Here is a 16985-nt window from a genome sequence, read left to right as displayed (position 1 = left end):
CCTCCAATATCCACCCATGTGTCTGGTCGGACCATTCGATAGTCCAACTCACCATGACAGGGCTAATTGATTTCCAACACCAAAAATCCTGGACATTTGACCCATCTATACTCCAAAATGCGCAATTTCACACTGAGATAGGGAGATTAATGAAGGAATACTGGTCTTCACTCAGCCCCTGGGCTGCGCATAAACCCTTTATACGTGGAATTCTGATAAAGGAGAAAGCCCGGATCATCGCGTTAGCAAATAAAAACATTCAGCAACTCCATTCAGATATTGCTATCTTAGAAACCCAACACAAAAACACATCTTCCAGTACAATATTTAGAACCCTTCAAGCTAAGAGAAAGCTACTATTGAAAATCCTAAATGATTCGGCGATGAGAGCCCTCCAAAAGCTAAAAGCTAATTATTTTTTACACTCTAATAAGCCCGATAGATATTTAGCCAATAAGCTACGTAATAGAACTAAATTATATTCGATAACTAATTTATATACCAAGGAGGGTACCCAAACTTCAAACCCCCAGGAAATAGCTAATATATTTGCTAATTATTATGAAACCTTATATGATGGGCAAAAAGTACAACATATTGACCAGACACAAAGGCTATTATCTCAATTTCTAAAACAAGCTAACCTCCCCACAATTACACCTGAAGAAAATGATATCCTCAATGCAGAGATCACTACGCAAGAAATCCTCAATGTAATTAAAGATCTAAAATCAGGCAAAGCAGCGGGTCCCGATGGTCTACCTAGCGAGTACTATAAATTATTTAAAATATCCTTAATACCCCACTTACAAAAATTCTGCAATGATATAATGCTAGGATCCGACATTCCCACTGATTTGCTCCGAGCCAAAATTATAGTTATCCCTAAGCCAGGTAAAGATCCTACTCGGTGCCAAAGCTATAGACCCATATCTTTGATTAACCAGGATCTTAAGATCCTGACAAAAATATTGGCAAACAGACTCCAGACGATATTACCCCGCCTGGTTCATCCCGACCAGGTGGGCTTTATTAAGGGTAGGGAAGCCCCAGACAATGTCCGCAGAACCATAGACTTAACTGAACACCTGAGAAGAAAGGGGACGCCTTCTCTGCTCCTCTCCTTGGATGCGGAGGAGTTCAATCGTATAGACTGGACCTATATGTTTCAGGTGCTCACAACAATGGGTTTTGGGGGATCGTTTATAAAAGCACTAAAAGGGATATATTCAAATCCTAAAGCCACGATTAGCGCAGCAGGATATATGTCTGACCATAAACATACAAAACGGAACAAGACAGGGGTGCCCCCTCTCACCACTCCTGTTTGCCTTATGCATCGAACCCCTAGCGGCATCCATTAGAAATGCAAATGATATTAAAGGAGTGAGGATCCGCAACTCAGAATATAAGCTTTCGCTTTTTGCGGATGATATTTTATTGACCCTAACAGAACCATTTGGCTCTCTGACTAATCTCTACCGGGTCTTACATGATTTTGCGGAGATCTCAGGATATAAGGTGAATGTTGACAAATGTGAAGCTTTACCATTAGCATTAACCCCTCACGCTAAAAAACTAATTGAAATCAACTTTAATATAAAATGGGTTAGGGACTCTCTCACCTATTTGGGGACAAAAATTTCAGATACCTATGACAGCTTATATAAACTAAACTATACCCCACTCCTACAATCCGTTAGGCGAGATCTTAGATCTTGGAAAAGGAACACCTTTTCATGGTATGGCTGCCTATCTTCCATAAAAATGAATGTTCTCCCGAGGATCTTATACCTCTTTAGAGCACTCCCGATCAGGGTCCCTCCCTCGGAGCTCCAGAAATTACAATCAGAGTTAATCTCCTTTTTAAGAGGAGACGGTACAGCAAGGATAGCCTCCACAACATTGACTAGACACAGACGCTTGGGAGGAGTGGGAGTGCCGAATTTACAAAACTACTATTTAGCAGCTAGAATAGCTCAAGCCTCACTCCTTCATAAACCTCTGCAGGAGGTTGTCTGGACAAAAATTGAGTCCGATAGTATAGAATTAGATCACACAGAGGACCGTTTGTGGGGCTCCGGAGGGGACCCATCCTGGGAGAATCTTAGTCTACCTTCAACAATGGACACACTTTTCCACTGGAAGCAGCTAACCAAACACCCAACAGTACTCCCTCCCGGGACGTGGGCTAAACCGATAAGATTCTTATTACCTAGGGAAACTCACAGATTAATAGATAAATGGGCCAACAAAGGGCTCTACAGGGTGGCGGATTTTCTCACCCAATCTCAGATAATTTCATACAATAACTTGCAGGAACAAATAACCCCACACAAGCTACACTGGTTCTTATACCTCCAAATCTCCTCTGCCCTCAATAAACATAGGATCTCCCATGGGAAACACTCACCCACTACTCTAGAACGAATATGCTCAAATCCGACCAGAGAAAAGCAACTCATATCTAGACTGTACATGATGATTCAGGATATACACTATACAGATAAATCGTCTATAGTATTGAAATGGGAAGAGGATGGGGCTGATCAACTTTCAAAAGATGAATGGGACCAATTATATTTTGAATCATGCAAGGGCCTTATTAGTACAGACCTTAGAGAGAATTCAATAAAAACAGCGTTTAGGTGGTATCTTACACCCCTAAAAACGTCACATTACTCTGTCAATAAATCAAAATTATGCTACAGAGGCTGTGGGATACAGGGGTCTTATAGACACATGTGGTGGGACTGTGAACCTATCAAAAATATATGGCAGATGGTTAATGGCCTCCTTAGCAGGGTACTAGATGAACAGATAGTACTAACCATCGATCAAGCACTCCTTCACAGACGATTTCCCAATTTGAACCCAGCCATTAATAAGTTCATTAAAATAATTTGTACGGCCACTAGAGTTTGCATAGCAAGACACTGGAAGGAGGGACCCCCTATTTGGAGAGAGGTTCTAGATAAAATACAAGATATCTACACCACATCTGAAAGGGTAGCATGGATACAGGGGGACACAGAACAATTCAACAAAATATGGTTTTACTGGATAATGCACAATACATCAGCAGAAAGGTAGTGGACACTACAAATAAAAGATTTTGACGGAAAACTTAAATACTCTGTAAATATAGACATGACTAGGCCAAATGACAAATTCAAATTAAGCTACGTAAGAAACTAACTCACAACACAGACATAGTTCTTGTTTATTTTTGTTTTTTTATAGGTTGTATAATTTTGTTTACTTATAATATCTAATATAGATTTTTGCTTAGGAAATATGATACACAAAATGTTTCTATGAAGCTATAAAGTGTAACATCGTCCATGATACTGAATATATTGTTCTCAGAATGTACAGTTTGTTATATATTTGATGTATGGAAACAAATAAAAACTATTTCAACATAAAGAGTAATCCTTTGTGAGTTCAGGACTTTGCACATTTTTGGTAGTCTGGCAGCAGTATTTGTAACATTGTTTCTTGCAATGTTATACATAATTGCAAACTGCAGCCTCCATTTTTTTTTCTTTTGAAAATTGATTCAGAGTATATAAATTTAAAAAGTTTCCAATTGAATTGTGTTATTAAATTTACTCCGTTTCCCTGGTATTTTTTTTATTGAAGCGATACCTTGGTAGTTGGCTGGAGCACTACATGTCAGGAAATAGTGCGGCCATCTAGTGCTCTTGTAAATGCAAAACATTTAGTGCTCCAGACACGAACACACTCCTGAGTTTACATCCCTGCTTTTCAACAAAAGATATCAAGAGAATGAAGAACATCTGATAATAGTACATTAGAAAAATTGTAAAATGACATGCTCTATCTGAATCATGAATAAAAAAAAATGGGTTTCTTGTCCCTTTAAGACACTAACACTCCTGAGCTCCCATCAGTCTTTCTAGATTTGCTCTTCAACAAAGGATACCAAGTGAACAAAGCAAATTTGATAATGGTAAATTGGAAAGTTGTTTAGAATTGCATGCTCTGAATCATGAAAGTTTAAATTTTACTTTACTGTCCCTTTAATACTGAGTACCCTTTTCTCTTTTTGCTGGGATTAACACAACATAAACATTGATTGGTGGCTATGCAGAAGTGCAGTTTTTGAATCTCTCACCACCTTATGTTCAGTTAAAGGGATATAAAACCCACATTTTTTGTGATTCAGATTGAGCATACAATTTTAAAACAACAGTAGTAAGAGAATGGAGGTTATGTCAAACTTTTTTGACAGTTGGACACGCCCCTTTCTCCTCCCCTAAACCCGCCCCTTTTCACTCCCACTTTTACGCCCCTTTTTTATATCAATTTGATATAACATTGATATAAAAAGGGATTTTGATACGAATTTGATATAAAATCGATATTAAAAAAGTGTTTTTAATACGAATTTGATATAAAATTGATATTAAATTGTTTTTTTTATTAGGATTTGGATTAAAAGGTTATAAGAGATTATTAAGCTTATTTTGATATGGTTGATTAGTAGCTTTATAAAAGACTATAAAGTTTATTTAATTAAAAAATGTGTAAATTATACTTTGATATTGTATTCTATTAAAAGGGGATATAAAATCTTAATATATATCCTCTATAATGTTCAATAGGTTTAATAAGGCATGTCAGGACTTGCTATGATTAATGTTCAATAGGTTTAATAAGGCATGTCAGGACTTGCTATGATTAATGTTCAATAGGTTTAATAAGGCATGTCAGGACTTGTCTTTTGCCAGAAATTCTAACATTATGTTAGGGGCGTGTCTTTTAACCAAAAACAATGAGGCGTGCCAGGACTTATCTTTTTGTCACAAAAATGTTACATGGCATGTTAGGACATGTATTTTACTCAAAACAGACTAATATCTCACACGTATTTCGTAAAAATCATATAAATCAATGTTTTATGAAAAAAATAGCTGTATACTGCCTAAAGAATGGAGTCTGCTAACGTCAATCGTGGACTTGTATTAAGAGAATTATATCATAATCCTATAAACCCCGGGTCATTAGGCGGTGTTGAAAATCTGTACAAAGCAGCTAAAAAATATGGATTCAACAGAAAAAAAATCATTATATTTATGGTAATCTATCATGGACACCAGGTCAGCTTGCCATTGTATATCTAAAGAAGATGCATATATTTTATTTCTTTCAAAAATACGTCTGGCTGGTTTATGTAGCGTATAAACATCTTGCTGATTTAAAAATTTTACAATTTTTTTATGTTGAATCCATACTTTTTAGCTGCTTTGTACAGATTTTCAACACCGCCTAATGACCCGGGGTTTATAGGATTATGATATAATTCTCTTAATACAAGTCCACGATTGACGTTAGCAGACTCCATTCTTTAGGCAGTATACAGCTATTTTTTTTCATAAAACATTGATTTATATGATTTTTACGAAATACGTGTGAGATATTAGTCTGTTTTGAGTAAAATACATGTCCTAACATGCCACATAACATTTTTGTGACAAAAAGATAAGTCCTGGCACGCCTCATTGTTTTTGGTTAAAAGACACGCCCCTAACATAATGTTAGAATTTCTGGCAAAAGACAAGTCCTGACATGCCTTATTAAACCTATTGAACATTAATCATAGCAAGTCCTGACATGCCTTATTAAACCTATTGAACATTATAGAGGATATATATATATTAAGATTTTATATCCCCTTTTAATAGAATACAATATCAAAGTATAATTTACACATTTTTTAATTAAATAAACTTTATAGTCTTTTATAAAGCTACTAATCAACCATATTAAAATAAGCTTAATAATCTCTTATAACCTTTTAATCCAAATCCTAATAAAAAAAACAATTTAATATCAATTTTATATCAAATTCGTATTAAAAACACTTTTTTAATATCGATTTTATATCAAATTCGTATCAAAATCCCTTTTTATATCAATTTTATATCAAATTGATATCAAAAAGGGGCGTAAAAGTGGGAGTGGAAAGGGGCGGGTTTAGGGGAGGAGAAAGGGGCGTGTCCACATGTCAAAAAAGTTTGACATAACCTCCATACTCTTACTACTAACATGCTGTGCTACTTCCTTAAGTTGAATTGTAATGTCACTGTAACCCTACCTGTCAGTATGTTTACTCAACTATTTATACCTGTGTCTCTTTAATAAAAAGAATTTTAAAAAAAATGTATTTAGTGCAAAGTGTATAATGAGCCTTTAAAAAATAAAATTGCAAAAACAGGTTGACAGGTGCATGCTGCTGAAATAAGGTATAATTTAACCCCTTAACTGCTGAGCCATTTCTCAACTTGTGCTGGGCTGTTTTAGAGTTGTTAGATGCTGCTCACATTTAAAGGGACAGTAAAGTCATAATTACATTCATGATTTAGACAGAGCATACAATTTTAAACAACTTTCCAATTTACTTCTATTATTTCATTTTCTTCCTTCTCTTGTTATCCTTTGCTGAAAGGTTTATCTAGGAAATCTCAGGAGCAGCAAAGAACCTAGGTTCTGCATATTTATACCGATTGCCATTGGCTCACTCATGTGTTCAGTTAGAAACCAGTAGTGCACTGCTGCTCTTTCAAAAAAGCATACCAAGAGAATGAAGTAAACTGGAAAGTTGTTTAAAATTGTATGTTCTACCTAAATCATGAAATAAAAATTTGGGGTTTCATGTCCCTTTAAGTGGTTAAACAGACACATAACTCAAAACTATATTTTACAAAAAGATGGAAAAAACAAACAAAAAAGTTGCTTTATCTTTTTAATCACTAGGATCAGCACCATATGAACACACCAGGAGTTGATCTTTTAAGACAATGATTAGTAAGTTTGCCAAGGTAAATGCTTTTAGCATCAAGTGAATGCACATAGCACTGTTGGAAGAAAAAAAAAAGGTAACACGGCCTCTTTCCAATATTGCTCAGCAACAACGGTTACACAACATACAGCATTGCACTTTGTTAGGTGAATCCTCAAGAGTTTACTGTCCCTTTAAAGGACACCAATTAAATACACCAATTTAAATACACCAATTTTCATATAACTGCATGTAATAGACACTACTATAAAGAAGAGTATGCACAGATAATGATCTCAAAAACCTACTATAAAACCTTTTAAAAACTTACTTAGAAGCTCCATGTTTAGCACTGTTGATGAAGTTAGGCTGGAAAACCCAGTGAAAGGGGCTGTGCGCAGACATCCCCCCTACTCTCTCTTCCCTGCATAAGAAAAGACAGATAACAAGCAGGAGCCAGCAGTAGACTGTAAACGGGTGTATACATCTGGCACTTTGGGGCTTGGTTAAGAGTCTGAAAATCAGCATAATGTTATTAAAAAATAAGCAAAACTAAACATTGTTACAAAAACACTCCCAGATGGGCTATATAAATGGATCACCTACAAAACATTTATGCAAAGAAAAATCTAGTGTACAATGTCCCTTTAAGAATAGTGAGACACGGAAATTATGGAAACTGTAAAAAAATGTTTTTCTCTCAGTACAGTAACATTTGTTTTACAAAAACTGCAATACATTGTAAAATGCCCTCTCTTACACAGAAAACATAAACAATTACTTGTGTCCCTTTAACAGCCTTTCATTGCCTTGAGCATGACACAAGAATAGGAAAAGGACATGAAACAGATTAATTAAAGGGACATTAAACTAAACAAATGTCTACCATACATATGAAAGGACATTGTTTGCATGAACAAAAGTTAAGTTAAAAACTGTTTATTTTGAATTTGAAATTAAACAGGAAGTGCATAAGGAAAACGCCCATAGCTCTATTGGTGACGCCCACAAAACTTTACTTTTCAGCATAGGAAGAAATAGAATGGATTATGTTGCAACTGAAAAGATTATCAAATAATTTATCTACAAAATAGCCCAGAGTTTAAAGGGACAGGAAACACCTTGAGATATTTTTTTATATAGAATGTTTAGTAATGTATAATAAAACAATTTTGCAATATAATTTTATTATTTTAAACAACTTTCCAATTTACTTTTATCATCAAATTTGCTTTGTTCTCTTGGTATTTTTTAGTTAAAAACTAAACCAAGTTAGGCTCATATCTCATGCTAATTTATAAGTCCTTGAAGGCTGGCTCTTATCTCAGTGCATTTAGACAGTTTTTCACAGCCAGTTCATGTGTGCCATATAGATAACATTGTCCTCACTTCCGTGGAGTTATTTAGGGGTCAGCACTGATTGGCTAAAATGCAAGTTTGTCAAAAGAACTGAGATAAGGCTTAGATACAAAGTAATCACAGAGGTAAAAAGTTTAGTAATATAACAGTGTTGGTTATGCAAAACTTGGGAATGGCTAATAAACGCAAATTCTATCTTTTTAAGCAATACAAATGTTCAAGTAGACTGTCCCTTTTATTGCAGTAAAGCGTGCCAGGTTGCTCGTGCTCTGTGACATCAAGCACCTGGTCAGCACATTCCCTTGCTCCTGTGCCACCAGCTATTCTTTCCCTTTCCTCTGTACCGTGTGCCATGCCGTTTACATTGAACGTTCCCCCAAGCAGGGTCCTCACAACCTTGTGTCTTTCTTTATGCAGTCACTGAGGAATATGTTACTACTCTATAGCGATGTGCATTTGTGTGATTCGTTGTACTGTGAAGAGTAAATATGGCTGCCGGCGGGAACATTCGGCTCTTTTCTGAGTCAGATTTTCTGCACTAATAATTTTTTTTTATAAATCTGCAGAAAATTAATAATTTGATTAGTAAAATAATGTATGGCCGATATATATATATATATATATATATATATATATATATATATATATATATATATATATATATATAAAGTCAAAATAGCATATAGCCCAGCACTCCAACCAGGTGGGGCAGCCACAACCTGGGTGCAATCCTTATGAAAGATAGTTAGAGAACAGTGTGGAAGAAGGGCACTCTCAGGGTTTGTATAGAGAAGAAGATTTTCTGTAGTCTTAGAACATTAATACATGGATCTATGATTACTGCCACTCGGCAGTTTAAAGATAATACCTGTCCTGATGAAGGCCCAACTGAGGGCCGAAACGTTGACCATGTATTAATGTTCTAAGAATAAAGAAAATCTTCTCTATACAAACCCTGAGAGTGCCCTTCTTCCACACTGTTCTTTCTCTCTCTCTCTCTCTCTCTCTCTCTCTCTCTCTCTATATATATATATATATATATATATATATATATATATATATATATATATATATATCTCCCCTCATTAGAGCGCCAAGGATGTTGGGGAATATATTTTGTGCATGAGTTTACCCTTTAGATGACACAGTCCAATAGTGGTACAGCACTAAGATAACAAGGTGGTGCAAGCTGTAAGGGTACCACACAAAACCCTTAAAGTAGTAGCACAGTCCAAAAAATTCAGCAGCACTCACCACTATGTAGAAAATTCCAATTTTATTGGGATATTTCGAAATAGAAAAGACAACGTTTCGGACCTCTAGTCCTTAGTCATGTCAAGGTTGACATGACTAAGGACTAGAGGTCCGAAACGTTGTCTTTTCTATTTCGAAATATCCCAATAAAATTGGAATTTTCTACATAGTGGTGTTTACCCTTTAGATGCACAGACAACACTGCGCAGGCTGTACCCTTTTTAATGTGCTGATGTGGCAGTGATATTTTGCAATGTCTGAATCACAGCATAATTGTGTTAATTTAAAATTCTATTTTTGAATTCCCTTCCCAGTCTCAAGTACATATATCTAGATCAATACCAGGTCAGAACCTTTAAAGAGACATGAAACCCCAAATTTTTATTTTGTGATTCAGACAGAGCATACAATTTGAAATGAGTTTCCAATTTACTCATCTTATCAAATTTGATTTGTTTTCATGATATTCTTTGTGGAAGAGCATACCTAGGTAGGTAGTAAGCATATGTCTGAATCACTACATGGAATCAAACACTACTGCTATCTAGTTCTCTTGCAAATGTCAATAAAATGCTCAAGAGATTTGCACACTCCTGAGACAACCTACCTGATTTTCAACAAAGGATAACGAAATAACAAAATATATGTGATAATAGAAGTAAATAATAAAGTTGTTTAAAACTGTATGCTCTATCTAAATCATGAAAGTAAAACATGTAAAAAAGGATATTTTATGTCTCTCATTAGTGTGAATTAATAAATTGTATAAAAAAAACTATTGTCTGCTAATGAAAATGTCTACAATGTATAAGTAAACACAGATAAATATTCTACAAGTTTCTATAATTCATTTAAGGGGCATGTGACTCAAAATGTAATGATTTAAATAGAATCTACAATTTTAAAACACTTTCCTATTTATATATTTTATCAACGTTACCTTTTTCTCTTAATTTTCTTTGATGAGACTCAGCTCTTTTTCATGAGAGCATACTGAGGATGGCTCAGGAGTGTGCACGTGTCTCCAGAACTATAAGTGTAAAATTGTTACAAACGTTGTAAACATTGCCGCTATACAATGCTCAAGACATGTACACATTCCAGAGCCTACCTCAGTATGTTCTTATTGGAAGGAGCTAAATTTATAAACAAGATACAAAATGAACATTTTTAATTTGATAATTTAAAGGGACACTGAACCCAATTTTTTTCTTTCATGATTTAGATAGAGCATGCAATTTTAAGCAAATTTCTAATTTACTCCTATTATCAAATTTTCTTCATTCTCTTTGTATCTTTATTTGAAAATCAAGAATGTAAGTTTAGATGCTGGCCCATTTTTGGTGATCAACCTGGGTTGTTCTTGCTGATTGTTGGATACATTCTCCCACTAATAAACAAGTGCTGTCAATCAACTGAACCAAAAATTGTCTGGCTCCTTAGGTTAGATGCCTTCTTTTTCAAACAAAGATAGCAAGAGAACGAAGAAAATTTGATAATAGGAGTAAATTAGAAAGTTGCTTAAAATTGCATGCTCTATCTGAATCATGAAAGAAAACATTTGGGTTCAGTGTCCCTTTAAGTAAATTAGAAAGCTATTTAAAATTATACACTCTTTCTGAGTCATGAGTTTTTGTGTGACTTTATATCCATATAAACATTATTTGACTTATTGACTAATGTATCCAAGACTTTTTCACAACCAATGCATGTTATCACATATGTTTAATATAAACCATAATAAAAAAATATTGAGTTTTAATTGTATGTTTAAAACATAAAATGACTTAATGAAAACCACCAGTTTGAGCAATTTAATATTTTTTTATATGATTTAAAGATAGGGGTGGTTATAAAAAATGTTTGTTTGTTTGTTTTTTCAGAAGTTTATTGAGAATCTGTTTATGTTAAACAATGATTTGCATATTCTCTATTCCATATAAACAGTTACCCCCCAGCCATATTAGCATATGTACTGAGTACCTTGGATATTTATCATTGTTTCAGGCAACTATTTCCCACCTTCTACTCCCCCACCCCCCATTGACAGATGAATATGCTGTAAAAAAAAATAAATCTTGATTTTAAAAGGAGTTCACCATATTATTAGAAGATATTTTTTATATTAGAATATATTTCTCTTCCAATTTTCTATTCATTTTAGGGAAAAGGTATACCTCTTTATGAGTTATGGGACACTTGAAAACATGGTTTTTATTACCTTTAATTACTCATTATGTCATTTCATAGCAGTCAGGTTACAAAATGAGACAATGTTACCGCTCTTGGAGATCAGTGATTCTCAATTCCTGAGGACACACTAACAGGTCAGTTTTTCAGCTCAGGTGATCAGCAACCATGGTTATTAAAGTGCTCTCACCCAAGGTAATCGTGATAATCTGGCCTGTTAGTGTGCCCTGAGAACTGGAGCCGAGAAAGACCTGTCTAGATGATGCTATGGATCCAAGTGTTTTGTTTTTGTATTGCTCTAGGTAAAGGAAAATCTGCTTTAACCTTTTAAAGCCGTTATGCCGTTCCATTCCGTCATAATTAGACTGGGCTTTAAAGCCGTTATGACGGAATGGAACGTCATAACTAACGGCTGTCCTGAAGCCTTCTGTGCTTCAGGGATTTAATCGCGGTCTGGAGGGCGTTCCTAGGATTGTAGGGACGCCCCCCAGATGCGATCCAATAATTGAAATCTCGCGATCGTATGCACGATCGCGTAGTTTCAATTTGTCTACATCGGAACAGTTGTTCCGATGTAGGCACTTTAACCCTGTCACGAAAGGGTTAAAGGGATACTAAACCCAATCTTGTTAATTCATGATTCAGATAGAGAATGCAATTTTGAGCAACTTTCTAATATACTCCTATTATCATGTTTTCTTTGTTCTCTTGGTATCTTTATTTGAAAAACAAGAATTTAAGCTTAGGAGCCGGCCCATTTTTGGTTCAGCACCTGGGTTGCTCTTACTGATTGGTTGCTAAATGTAGCCACCAATCAGCAAGCACTATCCAGGGTGCTGAACCAAAAATGGGCCAGCTCCTTAGCTTAGATTCCTGCCTTTTCCAATAAAGATAGCAAGATAACGAAGAAAAAATGATAATAGGAGTAAATTAAAAAGTTGCTTAAAACTGCATTCTCTATCTGAATCATGAAAGAAAGAAAAAAATCACGAAAGAAAAACACATAAATAATACCCATCCCAATCAAGTGTCAATAAACCACAAAACATGATAATATTCTAGCTGTTTAATATTATATATCTATACATACAAAAGCACAATAAAGTAGTGTAATCAATATATATAGATCACAACACTTTAATTCCAATTTGCCGCCAATATTTTAATCGTTTTTTTGTAATTTTCATAATTGGAAGTACTGTATAGTAAAACATAAAATAGGAAAGGATCTGTGCTGTTTAACTGTTGCACGTCCACATATACTGTATATAACAGCAGTACAACGTGTGTTTCTATTGGGTGCTAATGGTGACATCCTTCCTTTACGGATTGCGATGCCAGACAGCTACTCAATTAATTTGCTCTCTCTGATGGATTTAAAAAAATAAACCTGACAAATGTGATGGTTGTTGTTATGTGAGACATTCTGTGTGTGTGTAGCACCCTGTAACACAGACTGCTTTACAAGTATCAGGCAGTAGCACCAGCTGTAGATACAATGTAGCTGTTGGAAGGATACAGCACACACATTTTTCATTAACTTGTATTGTTGAGCTTTGCAACAAGCATAGGATACAAACACACCAGAAATCAGCCAATCAGAGCCCAAACCCTATACCGTATACTGATTAGTCAATTCCTCTACTTAAATAACCAATCACTGACTTAGTTTAAGAGCCAATCACAATCTTAATTTTTAACCAATAAACAAAGAGCTGCATGAACGACTTCCAAAAGGCGTAAACTTTACGTGTGACGTGACGTAATTTCCAAAAGTGCACTGTGACCAATTGCGGATCACCTAGCTGGGATGTGGGCGTGCCAAAACGTATTATGGGTATGACGTCGGTACGTTGGAGCTAAGCGCGTATAAAAGGAGGAACTCGGCGTTTGAATATTCAGACTGAGCTTGTTCGTTGGATTTGGAGGTTGTTGTGCACTCAAGAACGGTAAGTCTTTCGGCCCTTCCGTACTAGTGTTTTATACGTTTTACCTTTATTGTTTCTAGATTATTTTTATTGGGGACGTTTGTTGTTAATTCTGGCTTCTGTCCCGTTAGCCCGGTGTTTTCTGAGGGGGGCCGATAACATAGGTTCAACCGCGTTTTTCAGATAAATCTAATTATGTTGCCCTAAACAGCATTTTTAGACTGGCCCTGTATATAAACGTGTAACTTATTTGTGGGCGCTTACGTGATCTGGTGGGCGCTCTGGGGTTTCCGTTAATATCGGACTGGCTGGCTTTTTTATTTTTTTTATCACGTGACAGTTTAACGAGCCGTTGAGCACCTGCTCTCCACGTCACGCGTTTACGTCCATTTTTATCACGTGACCGGTTTTGTTTGTGGGCGGACTGGGAAAGTCCTAAATGCCGACAGCAGATAACGAGTGGGCGGTTACTTGTGTAGTGAGCTGGTCCAGATCAGAAGAAATCCTTTATTCTCTGGCTCTCACTAGGTGTAAATCTGGAGTATTGCAGGCCTGTTATGTAAGGGACCCACTGTATCAGTCGTTAAAGGGACAGTATACACCAGTTTTCAAATAACTGCATGTAAAAGACACCACTAGAAAGAATATTCAGATACTTATTTAAAATAAAGTCTAAAAACTTACTTCATAACAGTTGACTAGGTCAGACTGGGACACCCACTGACAGGGGCTGAGAGAAGACCCATTATGCAAGTAGGAGTCTGTAGACATCAGTATACATCTAAAACCTTAGTGCTTGGTTAGGAGTCTGAAAATCAGTATAAAAGTTTCAAAATACATCCTCAGGTGGGATCTAAATTGATCATCTACAAAACATTTATGCAAAGAAAAACCTAGTGAACTTAGTGGTTTGTAGTCACATTTGTAACTTTCTCTGATGTTGCACTTGCTATGGTATTAAAGGGACAGCCAACATGGTTTATATTCATTTTTTTTTACCTATGATTACCTTATCTAACCCTTTTCTGACAACCACCTGATCACATGTCTGTATATTTATCAATTGACTTGTTAGTGCAGTGTTGTGCACAACTTCACGGATGTGAAAACAATGTTATCTATATGGCAAACCTGAACTAGCAGTCCTGTTGTGAAAAGCAAATACAAAAAAAAAACATGTGATAAGAAGCTGTTTGTAGTGGTTTATAAACAGGCAGAAATTTAGGTGTTTTAAAGTGTATCTATCCTGGTTGTGCAAAGCTGGGTAATGGGTAGTAAAAGGTTATCTTTAAACAGTACCAATTTGGTGTTGACTGTCCCTTTTAACACCATGGCTGCCTATTTGTGTATTGTGGTAATTTTCTCTCCAATGTCTGCAGTTTATTTACAACTGCTGACATGTGTAAATTTGTTTACAAGTAGCTATCTAGTAATTTTAATTTTTTGTAAATCCTATCCTGAAAACTTAAGTAAAAAGTATTCAAAGAAATCCTACACCTTATTGGGGTGGAACAGATAAGATAATGAGGTCTATTGTGTCTGCAAAATCAACCCGTTTGATTGGATTGTTTCAATTTGCTCAAACAACTATTCAGCTTTTTATTTCTGAATTCTGCAGCTGGTAAAGCAAGTATTAGCGAAACCCATTAAAGGGGCAGTGTAAAATTATTTTCCCTTAATGTTTCCGATTACTTGTTTTAACAGCCGCAGAATATTTCTGCTTTATTTTGTATATGAAATAACTAAAACTTGATTCGTTTGTCGGGGGGGGGGGGGGGGGTAATAAACTGGTCTCTTAGAATAAAGTGATTTGGAAAGTTTCAGTACCTAACCATTTCTTTCTTCTAACTATAGAAGGTAGATCATGGCACGTACCAAGCAGACTGCCCGAAAATCCACTGGAGGAAAGGCTCCTCGCAAACAGCTTGCTACCAAGGCGGCCAGGAAGAGTGCTCCCTCTACAGGTGGTGTAAAGAAGCCCCATCGATACAGGTAAGCATCCCCCATTAGACTTGTACATACAGTATCTTTGTACAATGCTGAATGTGGAAGTAAGCAGACTTTTGTGGTGGTTGGATATTTTCAGAGCCACATTATTTCTTATCTAAGTGAAACACACTAAAATCACAAGTCTGCCTATTTCCACATTCAGCATTGGACACATGTAAGGTGTTTTTTTTTTTTTTTTATATATATATATATTTTTTTAATTTATAAATATGTATATGGTAAACGGTCTGTAACAATGTTGTGCCTTTACTCAGGCCAGGTACAGTTGCCCTCCGTGAAATCCGGCGTTATCAAAAATCAACAGAGCTTCTGATCCGCAAGCTGCCTTTCCAGCGCTTGGTAAGGGAAATTGCCCAGGACTTCAAGACTGACCTGCGATTCCAAAGTGCAGCTATTGGAGCCCTGCAGGTAGGTGACACATTTTGCTAGAAGTTGGCTATATACTATTCATCTTTGTGTTTGCGTTACTATTGATGAGTCACGTGTTAGACATTAAAAAAATCACATGTTGCTAACTGGGGTATATGTAATAGTGGTCAGTGTGACTTGCCAAATTAACATGAAACAGATGTGCTTCTATAGTGCATTGGGACTATTTTAAAGATCTTGGTGTTCTTTCCCATCATTCTAACCTTTGTCTGTTTTTATTCACATAGGAAGCCAGTGAGGCCTACCTGGTTGGTCTGTTTGAAGATACCAACTTGTGTGCAATCCATGCCAAGAGGGTGACCATAATGCCCAAAGACATCCAGCTTGCCCGCAGAATACGGGGAGAAAGGGCCTAAGTGGTTTTTATGGGATCCTGTTTTGTAGTAAACTATGTACCATACTTTGGTTTTATTTTGACTTATTTTGTATGAAGCTGTTTTATCTTTATATATTTACAAACCATTCCATCTGTCACTCAGGGTGATTAGTCTTGTATAGATGCCCCCTGCTATTAACTCTTGCTGGAGCTGATAAATGGGGGTGGGTGCTTCATGCTTCCTGTGCATGTTCTGGATGACTCCCTCACCCTTCCATGTTATTAATAGAACTGGTCTAGCCCATCTGGTGCTTATGTTTGTGCAATGCACTGACATCATGGGGGTTACTGAACTCCCCTCACAGGGCAAAAGACTTAACTCGCCCACAGCCTGGTACTAGAATCTTGTCTTAATGTGTATATACATAGGCCCTGCAGTAAACCTGCCACTGAGTGGAGCTTGTACTGTTAGTCTGACCATCACTGTGATACTGTAAGTACAAATGAGTAATACTGGCTGGAACCTGGGCAACTCCCTTGCATATCAAGTTGTAACTGCAGATGGATGTGTATACTAGGCAGCTACTGAACACAATGTGCATTTATAAGAGCTATTTTATATATTGTAGTGTCTTGTTTTAAGTAAATGTTTTACATTCATATTGTGGTCCTGTGTGTTTTTGTTAATGAA

At 36.1% G+C, this 16985-nt stretch overlaps 1 protein-coding gene across 1 annotated transcript; it reads left to right on the top strand.

Annotated features, from left to right (window-relative positions):
• Positions 1 to 13441: 13441 nt before the first annotated feature.
• Positions 13442 to 16954, top strand: LOC128655490 (histone H3.3A). The gene is made up of 4 exons (XM_053709103.1): positions 13442 to 13560; positions 15394 to 15531; positions 15804 to 15957; positions 16206 to 16954. The coding sequence occupies exons 2-4, from the start codon at positions 15404 to 15406 to the stop codon at positions 16332 to 16334; spliced, it is 411 nt and encodes a 136-aa protein (XP_053565078.1). The 5' UTR covers positions 13442 to 13560; positions 15394 to 15403; the 3' UTR covers positions 16335 to 16954.
• The last annotated feature ends 31 nt before the right edge of the window (positions 16955 to 16985 follow it).

Source organism: Bombina bombina, chromosome 1 (genome assembly GCF_027579735.1).
Source record: "Bombina bombina isolate aBomBom1 chromosome 1, aBomBom1.pri, whole genome shotgun sequence".
NCBI lineage: Eukaryota > Metazoa > Chordata > Amphibia > Anura > Bombinatoridae > Bombina > Bombina bombina.
The sequence above is the reverse complement of the archived record's forward strand: the minus strand, read 5'-3'. Positions and strand labels throughout refer to the sequence as shown.

Excerpts from the sequence above, each read along its gene's own strand:
- LOC128655490 (XM_053709103.1), top strand. The coding sequence starts at position 15,404 with ATGGCACGTACCAAGCAGACTGCCCGAAAATCCACTGGAGGAAAGGCT. Across the intron at positions 15,532-15,803 it reads AAGAAGCCCCATCGATACAG|GCCAGGTACAGTTGCCCTCC; the intron begins GTAAGCATCCCC and ends GCCTTTACTCAG. Across the intron at positions 15,958-16,205 it reads CAGCTATTGGAGCCCTGCAG|GAAGCCAGTGAGGCCTACCT; the intron begins GTAGGTGACACA and ends TTATTCACATAG.